The sequence below is a fragment of the Lissotriton vulgaris genome, chromosome 8 (assembly GCF_964263255.1).
Source record: "Lissotriton vulgaris chromosome 8, aLisVul1.2, whole genome shotgun sequence".
Classification (NCBI taxonomy): Eukaryota; Metazoa; Chordata; class Amphibia; order Caudata; family Salamandridae; genus Lissotriton; species Lissotriton vulgaris.
Window position 1 is genome coordinate 1,241,888,784 of NC_141696.1, and position 18,564 is coordinate 1,241,907,347.

The window sequence follows — 18,564 nt, forward strand, 5'->3', positions numbered from 1 at the left end:
GTCTACCAGCGCCGCCTATCCTGTTGAGCCACTTAATTCGAAAGAGGGGAGTTAAAAGCTAATTAAAGGGAAAGGTGAAATTGCATTTTTAATGGAAGCCCTGCCAGCCGCACTCAACTCTCCTCCGGTTTTAATTTAAAATATCCACATGGGCCAGGAAGAGTTGACTTAAGGATTTTGTTTTACAACGTTAATCTAATTTGGAGAGTTGTCTTTCTGTTGAGAACCAAAGGCTTATGGGACACATTAACACATTGGATGTATTTATGGGCGCTTTAAGGTTAGAATGAAAGGAGTGATCTTCGGGCCAAGATAATTAAAAAGGCACTTAAAATTGCCGATTTAAGCATTTAATACACACATCTGTCTATTTCCTTGTGCTACTGTGGTAAGTATAGCTTGGCTCAGTGCAGTATCAAGTCAGCCTAAAAGCTTATTTATGTGGTTTTATGCTGTCCCACTCAGGATGGTTTTCAGTTTGATGACTCAAATCCACACTTAATTTTTATTTTTGCATTACATTTTTATGTTTGCACGATTAAGTCATGCTCAGTTTAGCAGACCCACTGCCCAAACTTTCTACTGTACACCCCATAGTGAAACTTACACATTGGTTTCCCACTCCGGCCAACTCACGTGGTGCCAATGTATGCCACACAGTTTTTGCATCTATGGGACAGCCACCGTGTGAGGATATTTTCTTTTGTGAGGAAACAAAGGTAATCTCTTGTTCTGAGGCTCTTCACTGTTCTGGTCCATTGTAGAAGTGATGCACAGTCCTTCTCTCTTTCACCTCTTTACAGAAGCTCATTAATCCCCCCTTTACCTGGTTAGTGGGTTAGCCCCGTCCCAGTTCAGATAGCGGTATCAGAGCTAGCCTCTAGACTTCACCCCTGCAACTTCCCATCACCCTCTTCTATATGCCTCCTTACCTTGGGTTGGTTGGATACAGTGGAATTGTTCCCTGTGTTGGTTGGTCTGGATTCTCATTGCTGCATGTTTGTGCATCCAAAAGATCCGAATTTCCAAAATGGCCAGCAATGGAGCTCAAGTTAGAGAATTCCCATTGGCATAATTTAAGGTGGAAAAATTACAGTTAAAAATCTTATTGTGCTGTTTCATCAGTCGATGCACTAATGTGTCTGAAGACAGCTGAATCCCAAATTCATTTAGACACTTTATTTCTATCCTAGCTCAGCCTTGTTAACTCTTAATATGACTGATCAACAGGTAACTAATGTGCATGCTTTAAGCGATTAAAACAAAGTATAGCCAATATTGTAAAAAAAGTTTTCCGTTTGTATTTTTGCAGATTAATTTACGTCTTATCTTGGTAAGTGGGAAGACAAAAGAATTCCTGTTTTCGCCCAATGATTCAGCGGCAGATATTGCTAAGCATGTATATGACAACTGGCCAATGGGTGAGTATCTATTTTTGATGCGCTCTTTCGTATTTCTTCTAGAGCCTTAAACCTTTAGCAAAAGTTGTTTTTTATTTGTGTTATGGAATTCCTTTTTGTTTGCTCTCGTCTTCTTTTGTGATATGTTGTTTTCAGTAGTGGATGTGCAATGTCAACTTGTTTCATACGAAGGAACAGAAAATACTGAGGTCCCTCTGCTGTAGGTTTGTTCAAAAGACTGATTTGTGTAGTAAATGTCTAATTATATTTGATTCATTCAAGCATAAAAAATTATCTGGGACTTCCTGCCATTGCCGCAGCCCACCTTGAAGTACCCCCGGTATGTTTAATTGAATTTGCAGTAGGGTTTGCAGTATATTAAACATTGTTGATGACACAGCACTAGTTCTGGGCATTGACCGCTTATTCACACACATTTTAGGTGTCTGACATCAGCAACAATGGGCAGTCTTATCCCCTCCGATATTGGCATTACAGTGTCGTTAACATGTTTCACAAAGGTGTCTGTCAATCGGTAATATCTACTTAGCTGTCAAAATGTGGTAAGTTATTTTTAGCCGATTTCATAAGATGGCCGACAACCACTTGTAGCAAGCAGGTGTTTAAAACCCACATAAGGGGCGTCTAAATTAACAGAGGAACTCAAGTTACTAATCCAGTTTGCCTTCATGGTGCGGATATTAGGTGCAAGGGGAGCCGTAGAATAGAAAAAGAAACCTCTATTTGAATGCAGGTTAACACATTATTCTGCCAGTTGGTCTCTCCCATCATCATTATCAATAATAAATAATATATAACCTGAGTAATATGTCCTTTTCAGTGGTTTATGCTTTTTGCTTTCTGTTTATATTCTGTTTCTTAGTTGTTGATTATCGTGACCTCTAGCAATACTGCTCTTCAAATATCTGACGTCATGATACGTCTGCATTTACTTTCCAAGCATAAGCACTTCCTCATAGAGCTCATTAAAAAAACGTTGATAAGCCGAAACTTTAAAAAAAAATGACCTCACCGGAGCACGACCGTCTAAACTCAGACTAGCCACAACGATCACAGTGCTTCTTTAAATGCTTAAGACGTTCCATGTTGTGATTTTATTTCGACTATTTTGTGTGTGTATTTTTCTTTAGGGGTTTGGGAATACAGGACAGCTCTCATGCCTCTTAAACAAAAGGCCTGGGTGAATAAGTTTGAATGTGCCACTCCCCTAAGAATTGCATGACGGTCTGACTACTTCTGTCATGTTGGCGCACAGACGTGGTGGGCTTGGGTGTGGCTGATATGGGAAGTTTTAACAAGGGATGCGCTTGGGCCGAAATACCTCTGGGTCAAGAGTGCTTGATGTTTAGTAGTTTTTTTTAATTTTATGACCATTTTGTGGGGACAGTTGACACCAGGGCATTATGAATGTTGTGCTTACTTGGGAGGGCTATTGAGCCAAGAAGTTAACTTAGACTTGATAATTTAGTATTTTGATTTTTTTAGTGGCTTTAAAGCTGCGGGTTGTCTGCATTATTCTCTTTTAGAAGCAAGAACACTTGCATGTTTAGTTTTGTGTGGGAGGGTCTGGTAACTTTCATACGTTCTATTTAAAAAGGATCAGGGCAGTACCACCATTGTCCCCCAAGAAAGGAAATCGTCATATAGCTCCTGCGGCCCCACTTAGTTTCCAGGATGATGCTTGCAAGTTGATGTGGTTGTTGTTTTAGAGGAAGTTTGGCAGCCGGTTTGGACCAGATGGTAGGGCGTTAGCTCAGCAGTACCAGCCTCTGATTACACCACCCTCTCTCTACTATAGTGACATCTAATTCAGCACAGCATCCCAGCAGATGGATACAGAACTGAGAGAAACCACTCCTAAAAGAAACGGCCTCGGATAGTGACCTAATTCTTTACCTGGGCAAACATATCCTTGGTGGAGCCACTTTTCAGGGGTAAATGGCTTTCGTACTCCGGCCTTAAAGTCCTAGTTATCTCCGATTCTAGTGAAAATTCTCTGGGGAGGTAAAATCAGCCACACAGCTCCTTACTCCATGCATTCAACCTCTCTGGGTGGTAGGCAGTAGTACAAATGGTGGGGGCAAATTAACTCCTTCATAACGCCCCCACCTTTTTCACCAGAATATCATGGTACCACCTTAACCTTTTTAGGTCTCGCTGTCAAGCGAAAGACCTATTGTTGCCGGCTTGCGGGGAATGTGAGACAAGGGATGTGCACGCTCCTTCCCTCGTCGATTTCACCTCATGGGCGAGCACGCCTAGCCCAGCGCCGTGCACATCCCCTGTCCCACATTCAGAGCAAGTCAAGCCTTTCGAAATCGCACGCACATGCCCACAGAGACAGACACACACACATACACACGCACAGCTACACACACACACACACACACACACGCACGCGCGCGCACACACACACACGCACGCGCGCGCACACACACACACGCACGCGCGCGCACACACACACACACGCGCGCACGCACACACACACACACACACACACACACACACCCCCACCACCACGCACCCCCCCCCCACCACCACCACCACCACCACTCACGGGCTCACGCACACACACAGCCACGCACGCAACCCACCCCACCACTCACGCGCACGCACACAGACACACACACATATCCCCCAATCCACTCACCGGGCTCTTTCTCCGCCGCCTCACCACACGCAGGGCTTCCATCACGCCTGGGAGCCCCGCATCACCGCTGCTCTCCGTGGGGCCGGGCTTCCCGCAAAAATGCGGAATTCCCGCCCCACGACGTGACGCTGCCGAACTTCCGGTAAGCTGTTCCTAATTAGCCAGATGATTAGCCTGACGGCTACATACATACACTACATCATGCAATATAGAGAAAGAGGATCGGGTGGATTTTTGCTCTTCTCAAATAGTTTGTTTTATTTTAGATGTTTTGATTGTGCATTCTACTTTTTCTGCTAGCAGTGCACTATGAACCTCGGTGCAGTAAAGGGTATTGATAAGCATCCTTAAATGCGACGGGGGTATGCGGTTGAATACTGAAAGAGAAACCCCACTGCTGAAGTATGGAGCTCGTGAGGACCAGAGCACCTAAGTTTTAGAATAGCCGCGTGTCAAATTCTTTTTAACGCTTGCAGCACGTCCTCTGCACGTTCTTGCATCTTGACAGTTTATGGATGCAAGAAACTATTTATTGAAGTTTCCAGAGTGCATTTTTAACTGAGAGCTGTTATGTGTTTAAATTATGTCCGCTGCTCCATATGTGCAGCTGCCTGTTTCCCAATTCCTAACTCTGCAACTGCTCATCATACTTCACGCTGGCTTCCGTCTACCAGCAGGAGCTTTCAGTGCTACTTCTTAAAATAAAATAGCATTAGTAGCACTGCACCACGGTTCTTTCAAGAGGCAAAGGCCGGCTGGCGAGGCTTGCAGAAATGGTCTCTGCTCAGTATGGCTGTAGGAGCCTGCGCCCCCCCCCCCTCCCTCCCCCTCTGAAGAGCTTCGGTCAGAGTGGTGAACCTGCCGTCCTTGCAAAAGACGTCTGAAGACTGCATGCAGCACTGAAGAGGCAGGGCTCGATCGAGCACGTGACAGCATGCTGTCACCTACTGCTGCAGCTTCGAGGCATTACAGCTGAGGTCCGTGTTGTTCATGTTGGGGCCTCACATCCTCCTGTTGTGGGCTGGGTCCGATGTGGGACAGAGAGGCCTGGAGTTCACACCGATGCTCTGCATCCTGACTTGACTGAATGATTGCCAGCAGCAAGGAGGTTGCAGGTTGCCCAGAGTGGGTGAAGGCTGCTGTGGCATCAGTGTTTTTCTGTAGTTAAGCTAACTTACTGTGGATGCTATTACTAAAGAACATGAATGCTTCAATCAGTCTGAGCTGCCTGCGCCCCCTTGCTTGTAGTGTACGGAGTCTGATAACTGTGCAGTCACTGTAATGGCAGCAATACTGTAATCTTGTTTAGTTATACTGTAATATTGTTGTTGACACTATGCACATCGAGCGCTGATGATGTTAGCATTTCACGCGGTCAACGCGCCATGCTGATCTCATTTTCCTTTCTTTTCTTCAGTCATTCGTCACTAGTTTTAGCATCCTGAATTATCATTACAATCCTGCAGTTTCAACGTAGTGTGAGTTTTCACTGTTGTTTTTTCCAGTGCTGTACATTCTTTATGATTGTTATTGCTATTGTTATTGTTTTTTTCGGGTTGTACTTTTTAACCCCTTCTCTGCGGCGGCTATTCCGCCACAGTGCTAAGGGGGCGGGGGGGGGGAAAGAGCGGCGGGCGCATGCTGGTGACGGAACCGCTCCGTCACCAGCGTCGGTTGCTCTGTGCTTATGACGGAGCGGTTCCGTCATGGCCCCGCCCGCTCAATAGAACGGAATTGAGCGCATGAGCGGCGGGCGAGCCATGACGGAACCACTCCGTCATCAGCACAGCGCCACCGCAGCTGATGACGGAGCGGTTCTGTCATCAGCACTTAAGGGGTTAACAGACACACTGCGAGGCTGTTCTTGGCATGATGTCGGTGTGCTCCTCTTTCAGCTTTCAAAAGTTATTATTTTGTGACTTTGCAAGGGAAGTTATATTATGAAAGCAATCTACAAATATATGTAATACAAGAAGTGTGCAAACTTTTTCATTATCGCACACACCCTTTGTAAGCACTGGTTTCATGATCTTTAACAGAGTTATAAGTATGTGCTCAGCCCCCCAACCACCCAAGCTAACAATTACAGGAGGATATTAAGTATATTTATTTCTTGAATAGTAGTTTGGTACGCGCATACTGTGCATTCCTAGCACTAATGTTGGATCCTAAGCAACTTAAAGTTAATACAAGACTGCAAATTTTTTTTTATCGCACGCACCCTTTGTAAGCACTGCTTTAATGATCTTTAAAACTGCAAATAAAAAAACGTACACTCCTTGTAAGCACTGCTTTTAGGACATTTAAAACTGCACAAATATCCCTGAACGCCAACGCCATTTGATGCAGGATTATGTTGACATGAGTACAACACCCAGTGGCAATGCCAGTATATTCGAACCATTGTCACAATGAAAGTTGAGCTTTAGAGTACTCACGCTATCTGCAAATGCCTAGCATTAATGGCTGACTCACTCTCACAAACTCTCACTCGCTCACTCACACTGACTCTCACTCACACTGACTCTCACTCACACTGACTCTCACTCACACTGACTCTCACTCACACTGACTCTCACTCACACTGACTCTCACTCACACTTACTCTCTCACTCACACTGACTCTCTCACTCACACTGACTCTCTCACTCACACTGACTCTCTCACTCACACTGACTCTCTCACTCACACTGACTCTCTCACTCACACTGACTCTCTCACTCACACTGACTCTCTCACTCACACTGACTCTCTCACTCACACTGACTCTCTCACTCACACTGACTCTCTCACACTGACTCTCTCTCACTCACACTGACTCTCTCTCACTCACACTGACTCTCTCTCACTCACACTGACTCTCTCTCACTCACACTGACTCTCACACACTGACTCTCTCTCACTCACACTGACTCTCTCTCACTCACACTGACTCTCTCTCACTCACACTGACTCTCTCTCACTCACACTGACTCTCTCACTCACACTGACTCTCTCACTCACACTGACTCTCTCACTCACACTGACTCTCTCTCACTCACACTGACTCTCTCTCACTCACACTGACTCTCTCTCTCACTCACACTGACTCTCTCTCTCACTCACACTGACTCTCTCTCACTCACACTGACTCTCTCGCTCACACTGACTCTCTCGCTCACACTGACTCTCTCGCTCACACTGACTCTCTCGCTCACACTGACTCTCTCACTCACACTGACTCTCTCACTCACACTGACTCTCTCACTCACACTGACTCTCTCACTCACACTGACTCTCTCACTCACACTGACTCTCTCACTCACACTGACTCTCTCACTCACACTGACTCTCTCACTCACACTGACTCTCTCACTCACACTGACTCTCTCACTCACACTGACTCTCTCACACTGACACTCTTTCACACTCACACTGACTCTCTCTCTCACTGACTCACACTGACTCTCTCACTCACTGACTCACACTGACTCTCTCACTCACACTGACTCTCTCTCTCACTCACACTGACTCTCTCTCTCACTCACACTGACTCTCTCTCTCACTCACACTGACTCTCTCACTCACACCGACTCTCTCACTCACACCGACTCTCTCACTCACACCGACTCTCTCACTCACACCGACTGTCACTCACACTCACTCACACTGACTCTCACTCACACTGACTCTCACTCACACTGACTCTCTCACTGACAGACTCTCCCACTCACTCACTGACTCTCCCACTCTCTCACTCACTGTTACTAACAGACTCTCACTGACCGACTCGCCCACTCTCTCCCACTCACTGACTCTCCCACTCACTGACTCTCCCACTCACTGACTCTCCCACTCATGCTCACTCACTCTCAACACATATTAATGTGCATATTCCTCTGCGTATATTCGTAGCCACTGTTGGATGCTTTGTGCTGGCTGCCCTACTGTCATCTAGGCAAACTTGATGAATATGCCCTTGCAGGGCTCCACCTCTTCGGCAAATAGGTTTACTTAGTCTTAGATGGAATTTAATATAAGTGGGCCATAGCCCGATATCCGGCTTGGGTTCTCAATATTGACTTTCCGTCCAACAGTACAGGATATTGTATTAAAAGGCAGTATGAGAATACAGCTCTACAAATGACACCAGACTTGCAACCTGGCTGAAAGCAGTCTGTGCTGTCCTGTCCAGTGGCGTAACATAGGCCCCCGCAGCCCCTGTGGTGGGGGACACGAGCTGTAGGGGGCCCCCTCAGCACAGTACCCTGGCATGAGAGCTCCTGATTGAGTCTGGAGGGTGGGGCCCTTCAAGTTTTGTTACACCAATCGTCCTGTCGCTATGGGAGAGCATGGTGTTGTAAAGGGTTACCAAGAGCAACAGCCGCAGTATTCTTCCTCCTCTTGGCCGTCCCTGCTATGCTCTTTAAATGCATCATCCAAGGAGCCCATGTCTCCTGTGGGAAGGAGGTCCCTTTCGTGCATGATGTGCTGAAATTCCATCATTACGGACTGCTAAGGACTTTAAAGTACATAGGCAGATTTGCCTTAAGCGTATGGACTTCTGAAAAATTAACTACATTTCTTTAACTATCTGTTGACCCTGCTGTATCTTCCATCAGGATGATGGGAACAATAGCATGAATTCTAAGAGTTTGACAGTTCACACTTCATAGGATGGTCTTCATGTAGCTCTTCATGATGCTGTCCTGGCACAGATGTTGGTTGTCGTAAGTTCTGGTAGTTGTGTAGTTAGTCCCTACACACTCCTTTCAACTTTGTCTCTCATTTATTTTTTTGTCCGCTTGTTTTGCACCATTTGGTCTGATCCATGTTGGATCTCAACCATTGTGCCTGTCCTTCACTTCTTATGTTATTTGCTTGACTAACCAATCTTTACTATCCTTCCGCCAGCCATGTGCTAAGTTTCCTGAGTGGCATCTGCCTTTCACTGCAATGGCGGAGGAGCATCGCCCCACTGCTTCTGAGCAGTGTGAAGGAAACGAAATATTGAATGATAAAAACTTTTAGTTATACCAAGACACTCAAAACCAGTCACAGTGCTGCATTTCAAGGTTGATTGGTCAGGGGTTCCCGGGTGCTTACCAATCACAATGTTGCATGCAGCATCGATTGGTCAGGGGAGCCTGACTGTTCTTCCTGGCTTTCTGTCCTACGAGGAGAGCATGAGCAAGAAGCAGAGATGTGGGACCCGGCGGCAAGGTAAGTTCATCATTCCCCCCCCACTACCCACCCATTGCGCAACCCTGCGCCTGCCACACCACCCGCAAGTCATGCCGGCCGCCACTGAGAACAATGGCTCTGAATCACAGGCTATAATGCTATTAGAACATTCTACTCATTCTATTTTTCTAAAATAAGCGGGGGGGAAACAAAAAAGCAAGTATTAAAATGTTAGTCAAAAGTCTAAACCGGCCATTGTTAGCCCTGTGCCATTTTATTGCAACCTTAGAGGCGTGTCTTTAACCCATATGTTAAACTGCTCGCTTTTTGTAGCGGTTGTCATGGGAACGATATGAGTCGTATTGTTCCTCACTGCTATCTGTTCTGTTCTGCTTATAAAAATCACTATTTGTCACCTCACTAAATATTGGTGACCAAAACAATGCATCTGACATTTCGGCAAAGAGCGATACTGCTAATAAATGCATACAACCATCTGCTACTCTACATCCTGATAAAATATTATTATATAAGCTTATTTCGTTTTATGCATCAGTGAGAATTCTGGCAGTTCTGGCAGAATGGAGCACCAGCAGTCCACAGTTCCACTGTCCGAGTATTCAACTCTGCGGCTTGGATGGCTCTGTCCAAGGAACTACCTCTTGCAGGGAAAGCTGTATTTCTTACGCCAGTTACATATTTCTCTCTGAAAACTATGCTGTCCTTCACAGAAAGCAGCACCAAACACTTCAGCAGATGCAGCCTCACCCGCCAGGACGCAACACGTACTTACAGATAAGAACACTATGATTCTATTGCAGAATATCAATCTAAATCTGTACAGCCATTTTTTTTTTAAATATATTTTAAGACCTTTATTTTTCAACATGTATGATACACAGCGTTTCGCTTACAACCCATCCGGGCCAGCCGCATATATTCTGAACTGTATTGTTTGTATTGAATGAACACAGCCTCAAGGCCGACAACCCTGGGGTTCGGCGGCGTGTAACGGTCTGTTTCAGCGCTGCACAATCATACAAACAGTCGGTAATGCAGAAGTATGGGTCTGTAGGGTTTTCTCTTTTTGTATGCGAACCTGTAGTTACAAAGCCACGCTAGCACTCATCAACGATTTCAGTTGGATTGTGACCCGCTTTGACACATGTGGGTCATGAGGAAGATTGTCAGTTGAGTTCGCCCTCCAAGAGGGCGTGGGGCAGCAGTGTGGAAGGATGAGGCTGCTCAGCATCTGAAGTGTCGGTGAGCGAGTATCTATACAGCTTATCCACCCTGATGAGAGTGTCTGGTGTTTGTATTGGCGTTCAGGTAGGATCACCTCGGCCATGGCTGCCACTCTCAAAGGCCCTATGGTGTAGCGTGTACAATAGCCAGCTTTGAAGAGCCTGGTCCAAAGGGAGGTGGGACCAGTATGTCAATAAACTTCAAAACAGTAACATGGAAAAGATACGTGAAAAGGAGAGGGAATGGGGGTAGAGAAAGCCATGTGCCTAAGGAGGGAAGTGCGGTGCCAACGTATCAGTAGCGATCCAGTGGGCGGGTAGGCAGGAGATTATAGTGGGCGGCTCGCCTGTATGTCAAGTGCACAAGGGGGGATCACCACCATAAGGGCGTGTCAAGTGTGGTAATACAGTACAGTTCATGAGACAGTCGGTGGCAGGACCCCGGGCAATGGTTGATTGTGCGGGGACGTGGGCGCGGGAGGGGCAATACACCCGCCATTGCGGGACAGCTAGATATGTAGCGCGTGTTGATCAAGACATGGGAGTCGTGCAGGCAGCGATCAGTATAGCATATATGATGGTGCAACGATGCGCGGGCGTCAGGGAGGGGGAGAAGGAAAATTATATGAGATGGGGAACCTGCTGGGTGCAGATGTTCCTCATAGTGTCCACTGTAGGGAGGGGAAGGGGGGTAGTATATATCTCATCATGTAATCCCCTGTTCCACACATTTCTGCTGAAAGGATTGTAGGAGGTCATCCCAGTGTTGTGCAATCGGAAATTTCCTAAGGCCCGCCGTCTCTTCTCGCCGCAGGACAGCGCTCTCCGCTCGCGCCCAGTTTGCAAGCGATAGGCTCCAGTGTCGGATGTGCGGGGGTGTGTTAGCTTTCCACCGCTTGGTAAGCAGTCGCTTGGCCGTGATCAGCCCGAGATCCCAGTTCCGGGCCTGGACCTTATTCAGCCGTGTGTGTTTGTATAGTGCTAGTATGCAGGCCTCCCAAGTCCTCGGCACTCGTTCTTTAGTGCAATGTGTAAGCAGTGCAGTCACCCCATCCCAGTAATGTTGAAGGGCAGGGCAGAGCCAGAGCATGTGGAGGAGGTCTGCTCCCATCAAGGAGCAGCGGCTGCAGGCAGTATCCGTGACCAGAAAATATCTTTTTTTTTTTTTTGTCCGGGGTGAGGTATGCACGGTGTAGTATGTAGAGCTGTATAAGTTTGAAGCGAGGGTTACGTGGGACGTTAACTGGGCCAACCAGGACCATCGCCCACTCCTTATCCGTCCAATCCCTCCCCCTGTCCGTCGCCCACTTCTCTCTGTCGTACGGTGGCGGGATGAGTATGAAGAAGAGCTTGTGCTAGCCAGTGGATTATGTGTGTGCCATTGCTCATAACATGAAGGTATTGTATAAAATGATGAATGGGCAACTCGTTAGATTTGTCACCTCAGGTGGCAGTTAGCGTGTGGGTGAGGGACGCGTGCAATAGGAGCTGTCCAACTGGAAGGGATGTGTCTTCCACAAGGTTGGCGAAGGGGAGGAGGGCGCCATCTGAGTACAGATCACCCAGTGTTTCCACCACCGCAGTGGTCCAGCTGTCAAGCTTCACAGCCGTCAGAGTCCCCGTCGCAGTCGGGGTGCCCAGTAGAGGGAGTATCGGGGCATATGGTACTGTCTCTCGGGTTAGGCGCAGGCAGCGGAGGAAACATCTGCGCGCTACCGCAAGATACAGTTGTGAAGGGCGGGGAGTCCGGGTCAGCGGGTGAAACAGCGCTTGGATTTGCAACTGGGACCAGACATCGGTGTCCGTGTCTCCCAAGTTCTTACCACCTAACCATCCTGACACCCACTGCATTTGTGCCGCCAGATAATATAGCTCCATATTGGGAACAGCCACTCCTCCCGCTTCAGTAGGCATATACAATTTCGCCAGCGCAATGCGCGGCCGACCCTTATTCCAAATCAGGTCGCGCAGTAGGACTTCAAGGTCACGAAACACCCGGTTGGGGACATAGGATGGAATGTTGGCAAAGTAGTATAGTAGGACTATCATTTTCGTCAGGGCTACGCGGCTAGGAACATTCCGAGGCAGAGTTTTCCAGAACCAAACTTGCGATCTGATGGATGTGATCACTCGCATCAGGTTCCCCTCCAATATATCTGCAGGGTCACGGTAAATGTGAATCCCAAGATATCTGAATGTCGTGGGATACCACTGTAGTCTCTCGCCACCGATGCGTATCTCGATCTCGGGAGCATTCGGGTCAAAGGAGTAGGCCCCTGACTTGGCCCAATTCACTTTCAAATCCGACATTTCCTCAAAGGTGCAGAAAATGTCAGTTAGGGACGCCGGAACATCACTTAGGTCTTTGATATAGAGGAGGAGGTCGTCTGCATATAATGACACTGCATGAAGGCCATCTGCCATCGGTATACCCCACTCCGCCCCTCGGGACCTGAGTGTCGCAGCCAGGGGTTCCACAGCCAAGGAGAACAGCAGGGGCGACAGGGGACAGCCCTGCCTGGTGCCCCTCTGCACATGTATAGTGTCAGAGAGCAGTGTACCAGTGCGGACGCGGACCGTGGGTCTGCGGTACAAGAGGCCAACCATAGTCTCATAGTCGTCCCCCAACTCAAATTTGTCCATGACTGCTCGCAGGTAAGGCCATTCCACCGAGTCAAACGCTTTCTCCAGGTTCATTACCAGGCACCCCGCGCGCGGCCATCGACGTGTAGCGTACTCTTGTATGCGGAGTAGACGGCGGATGTTATGGGACGTGTGGCGCGTCGGTACAAACCCGTTCTGGTCACGGTGTACCAGTGTGGATACCATAGGGGCTAGTCTGTGGGCAATCGTGGAGGCGAGGATTTTATAGTCTGTGTTGAGGAGGGCTAAGGGGCGGTAGGATCCCATCCGCTCGCTATCTCTGTCGGGCTTGAGCAGAGACACGAGGGTAGCCTCATTTAGTGTCGGGGGCAGGGAGAAGTCGTCTGTGGCTGCAGTGTACATTTTCACCAGGTGGGGAATAAGGATGTCCGAGGCGGCCTTATAAAATTCGGCTGGCAAGCCATCCGGTCCTGGAGACTTGCCATTCGAGAGATTAAAAATGGTGTTGCGGAGCTCTTCGTGGTCCAGCGGTGCTCCGAGGTCATCTTGTTGCGCAGCAGTTAGGGTGGGTAGTTCCAAGGGCGAGAGATATTTGGTTATGTCAGACAGTGGGACACGCAGCCGGGAGCGATACAACCCCGAGTAGTGACCAGTAAACGCCCTGTGTATTTGGCGCTGGGTGTAAAGTAAACCACCTCCCTCCGCCTGAATTGCTGAAATGGGGGTCGAACGATCCTCCTGTGCAATCAGCCAGGTCAACAGCTTGCCAGGCCTATCACCTTGTGATGCATGCGGGCAGAGTGCGCCGCAAAGTTAACATTGCATAAGCGTTCCAGGAGGCGACCATGTTCCGCCTTGGCCTCCGTCAGTCTAGTGTCTGCATCCCCCCCTGCATTGCGCTTAAGATCTAGCAGCTCAGTCTCCAGTCGTGTCAGATCGCCTTCAAGCTGTCGCCGTATGTGCCCTTGCGTACCCAAGCAGATTCCCCGGGTCACCACCTTAAATGCGTCCCATTCAGTCTGGGGGGTGGGGGGGAGGACGCCGTGCCAGCATTGAGCTCAAAATATTGAGCCGTCTGTGTGAGTAGAGATTCGCAGTAGGTCGCGTCCAGTAAGAGGTCTGGTTGGAGGCGCCAAGTGGGATCGGCGGGTGGGGGGTTTCCCAAGCAATTGCCAGTGTGTGGGGGTTATGATCCGAGTGTGTGAGGCCCATATATTGCGTGTCTCTGATCAACGGGAGCAGATCAGTGGTGATCATGTACCGATCTAAGCGTACATGTAGTGCATGTGCACCTGACCAGTAGGCGTATGTTCGTGTTGTGGGGTTGCGTGTCCTCCAGGCATCGTGGAGATCCCATTGCATGGCCCAAGTGAGGAGGGTTTTCGTGGTGGTGTGTGTCAGGGCATTGGCCGGGTCTTGTTGTGGGGCCTCTATCTGGCTAATCACGCAGGGGGAAGAGAAGCAAATCCCACTCCCCAAGTCTCTGGTATAGGAAAGGTCTCTAGGCGTTGGGGGCAGCGGGTAGGGAGGAGAAGAGGGGAAGAACTGCAGCATGCTCCCACCACCGCCTTACCTTTTCAGTGCGAATGTGGCTGGGGGGATACTCACTGCGTCAAGTTCGCTCCATCCATCACCGGGGCGGCAGGAGATATCCCGGGCGATGGCCCGCATTCACAGCGTCCCAGTGTCCATCTGGCCCCCAGCTCCGTCCCCGCCGCCTCTGCAGGGTCCACTAGGTCTACTTGCGTGATTTCAGTGGAGCAAGTCAGCCGTCTGTGGTGTGATATCTGGCAGATCCACGGACAATTGGGAGTCCGGTATTCCGTAGATAGCGTCATCATCGCTTGGAACCATCCGTGGGCTGGCGTCCCGAATGACGTCCGATGCCGGTGAATTGTTCAGCTGGGAGACCCTGCGGAGTGCGTCCTGTTGATCTGTACAGCCATCATGGTGGTAAAATATTCCATAACAGTGTTCCTTTTCCCCCTGGCCATATTCACATTTTGCAGCAAGCCATCTTTAAATAAATCACTCTGAAACCCCAATCTTGCTACTTTGCGAGAGAGATACAGCTTAATGTAAGTTCAAGCTGCAAGCCAAACCATTATCTCATTGACTAATTGTAGGTTATCCACCCAATGGCACAACTCCTATGTTGTTATTGATAAATGCATCCTGTAATGAATAAAAAAGCTTGCCACTGTGGAGAACGATGTCAGTCTTTGGAGAGAGTAGTGCCTCCGTGCAGGAAAAATAAATAGCCAGTCTTTGGTATAAGGCTGCCATGGTCTACGAGTATCTTGTTTACAGAGTTAAGAAGGTCTGCCAAGGAAGACCATATCCGCCTCATCTGGAGAGAAAAGATGACAAGTTAGTGGGGAAAATATGATGAACAATTGTGGAGAAATTTGTTTTTTTTAAAGCAAAAAAAAAACACTGGAGAAAAGAGTACGTAGGCACTGAACAGTAAGAAGGTGGCTTAGCGTGATAGGACAACCGCGCAATGGAGAGTAGCATGACAACAATTTGAAGAGTATGATTTTCAGTTTCTAGTGAGTAAGTGGATCTGTCATTCAAGAGCTGGCTTACCATGATAGAAGAATGTGTTTTGTGTGAAGGTATTGGAAAGTAGAACAATATGGCAGGGCTAACCAGATGGTCTATCCCTGGAGAACAGTACGGCCAGTCATTGAGAAATACTGTGATCAAACAATGTTGAAAAGAGAGGCGCCCAGACTGCATTGGGTGAAGCGCACAAATTAGAGAATGTGGCGACCTGGTTTTCTAATGCACCAGTGTTGGAGATTAGGACTTTGATTGTAGAACTGGCCCTAGGGCCAGGACCAAAGGAGTTAGGAAGAAAGGCAAGAAGAAGAATCTTGTGGAGGAAGAGTCCATAAAGGAGCAGTGTGAAAGACCACTTATAGAGCAGTTTAGATGAAATTTAAAATGTAGGCTTAGAAAGGGTATCTCTGGCATGTTAGAGATACTACAATAGGCAATTGTACGTGACTTTACTTAAGGTTTGCACACCCAGGTTCTAGGATGCTGGAATGCCAAGGATAGGGGTGGCAGGCAAATGTAGGTTAAATTACAACCAAGTTAATAAGAGCTTCGGACAAAGGCCTTGTATGGTATGGCGGTTGATAAGTGATGGCCATTATGTGTTGATCGCTGTTGGGTTTGTTTCCAAAGTACATAAATTGTGTGCTGTGTACTGAGCAGCATAGCCACTGAAGGTTTATAGTATTTTAAAAATTAATCAGCCTTGTAGCCAGCTCAAGGAATATTTTGTACCGGGGCTCTGCAGTTTAAACAAATCAGCCATGGGATGAGCAGTTGGTTTTCAGTGCCTTGCTCTAGACTAGTTAAGTGGGAAAGGGGGTACATTACTTGCTTATTTGTGGCACAGGAACCACATATCTGCCCAAACTCTGAAGCATCATATTATTTGGTTTAGCACTGATGATTCTGTTTATGGCGGTCTCACCAATACACTAAGATGGGTATGCTTCAGCCTGTACAAGGGGCAGAATCTACATATGTTTTTTAGATGGGACCTGGCATCTCCTCAGTAGGGCAAGCAAAGACAGGCAGTCAATGGACTTCCTTTTCTTTTGAATATTATGTTATCTCTGACAAAATACACTCATAATTTTGCAATGGCAATTTCATGTTAGGTTTGCATGTTAGTATGGAATTCCAAATAGACAATCCTGACAATTTCATCTAATGGGAGTTGGCAGCCTAACATTTTCCTGCATTTTGTTTGACATTCTTTGTGTACTGCACACTTAGGGGCTACGAATCCCGAGCTTAGTAGTTGTGGATGTCACAGCCAGCAGCGGGTGGAAATGCAATGTCTAAGAGAACTGTTTCTCTGTGGTTTAACCATGAGTCTTGTCCTGAAACTGTTACCTTTTGGTCCCAGGTAATACTTAGTATGGTTTAGGGGTGGAGGCATCTCAGATTAGAGAATATTCATGATTGTCAAGTGGTTTAACTTTCTGTGTGAAAAAAGGGGTACTTTTTGTTCGGGCCAGGGGAACAATCTTATGAGGTGACTCTATCTGCACCAATTATTTGACTGCCTGTTGAGCTTTTCTTCCTTGTATAGGATGTAATAATAGATGCTAGGATTCTGTGTTTTTAGGGGGGGGGGGGCTTGTTTGTATTCTTACGTTTTGTTTAGAGTAATTGTGGCAGGGTCTCTGAAATGCACTCCTTTCATGCAATAGGCTCCTAAGCCAATGTAATCACTATTTGTATTGTGCACCAAAAAAGTCCATGTTCCCCAGAAGGTTTGACATACTCATAAACATAATCAAATTTCATTACTATTTCCTGTAATATTTTGCCTGTTTGTCTTTTATATTTGCACGGTTTTGAGAATTACTCTTTTTCATTGTCAATCTTCATATTTGTTTTCCCTCTGGAGCGGCTGATCTATATATACTGTTATAGTTTTTTTTTAAACAGGCCTTTAAATTGGTTAGCCCAAAGCCTCTAAATGTATCTTGCGTTTTTTTTCATCGTATCTTTCGTATTTATTAAGAGCAGCTGCTTTGAAGTAAACGTTTGTACTTTGTGTTTGAGGGGTATCTTTTGGTTGGTTCTAGCTGGGTAACTCAGATTTTTGGTTGGGTATCTATTGAAAACGACAAAAATGTGTCGATCTAAGGGGTGTATCAGTTCGTTAGTATGAAACCTAGTCACACTGGGATCGGATTATTTAGTTCAAGTTTTTCATTTACCACCAGCCGGGACTTACTTCTCCAAGCCCACCATAACAAGCAGGCATTGATTAGATTTCTTTGATATCTTTCTAGCAACTTTTGACACAAATCATATCGGGTACATTTTGTCACACTCCTACCCTCTCCTTAAGTAAGTTCCTTATATGTTGATCTCTTGGGCTTCAAATACTTAAAGTTTGTCATTGCCATTAGTATTAATGATGCCTTATTGATAATAGCTCTCTGTTGCATTCTAGACAAAAGTGCAATGTTGGCCCCATGAGATACTGGTTATCCTCCTTGAAAATGTGGTATCTGTCTTTCATTGTCATATGGAAAATGATACCCTCATAATTTCGAAGGAAAGATTTTTCAGTATGTAGCAGGATCCCAGGTTCAGACTTATGAAAGCTGCTTTTGTCTCTGGTTTAAGATGATGAACATTGTTTTCACTCCGACAATAATAGCCCCCCATTTTTTTCAGAATCCTACAAGTCATATTTTCATTCCACTGTTCTCTGTCAAATAGAAATATATATTCTTTTCAGTCTTCTTTCTGAAGCTCCGTTCCCACGGAAACCACACCATAGAACATTTTCTTATGCTGACATTCTGTTTTTTTTTTAAATCAATATTTTGTCTCCTCATTGAAAGAGCTTTTACTCTTCAGTATGCTGCCTCTTCTCTCAGCACTCTGTGTACATCAGCTTTTCTTGTAATTTCCCACTCTAGCAAGCTTTATCGCT

The 18,564-nt window shown here is 46.9% G+C and overlaps 1 protein-coding gene across 1 annotated transcript in view; it reads left to right on the plus strand.

Moving 5' to 3' along the window:
• UBL3 (ubiquitin like 3) overlaps nt 1–18,564 on the plus strand; it is a 317,172-nt gene that overhangs the window by 241,283 nt on the left and 57,325 nt on the right. The window contains exon 2 of the mRNA XM_086935152.1: nt 1,313–1,421. Within this exon, the coding sequence (XP_086791278.1) occupies nt 1,313–1,421 (109 nt within the window). The remainder of the gene's footprint in view (nt 1–1,312; nt 1,422–18,564) is intronic.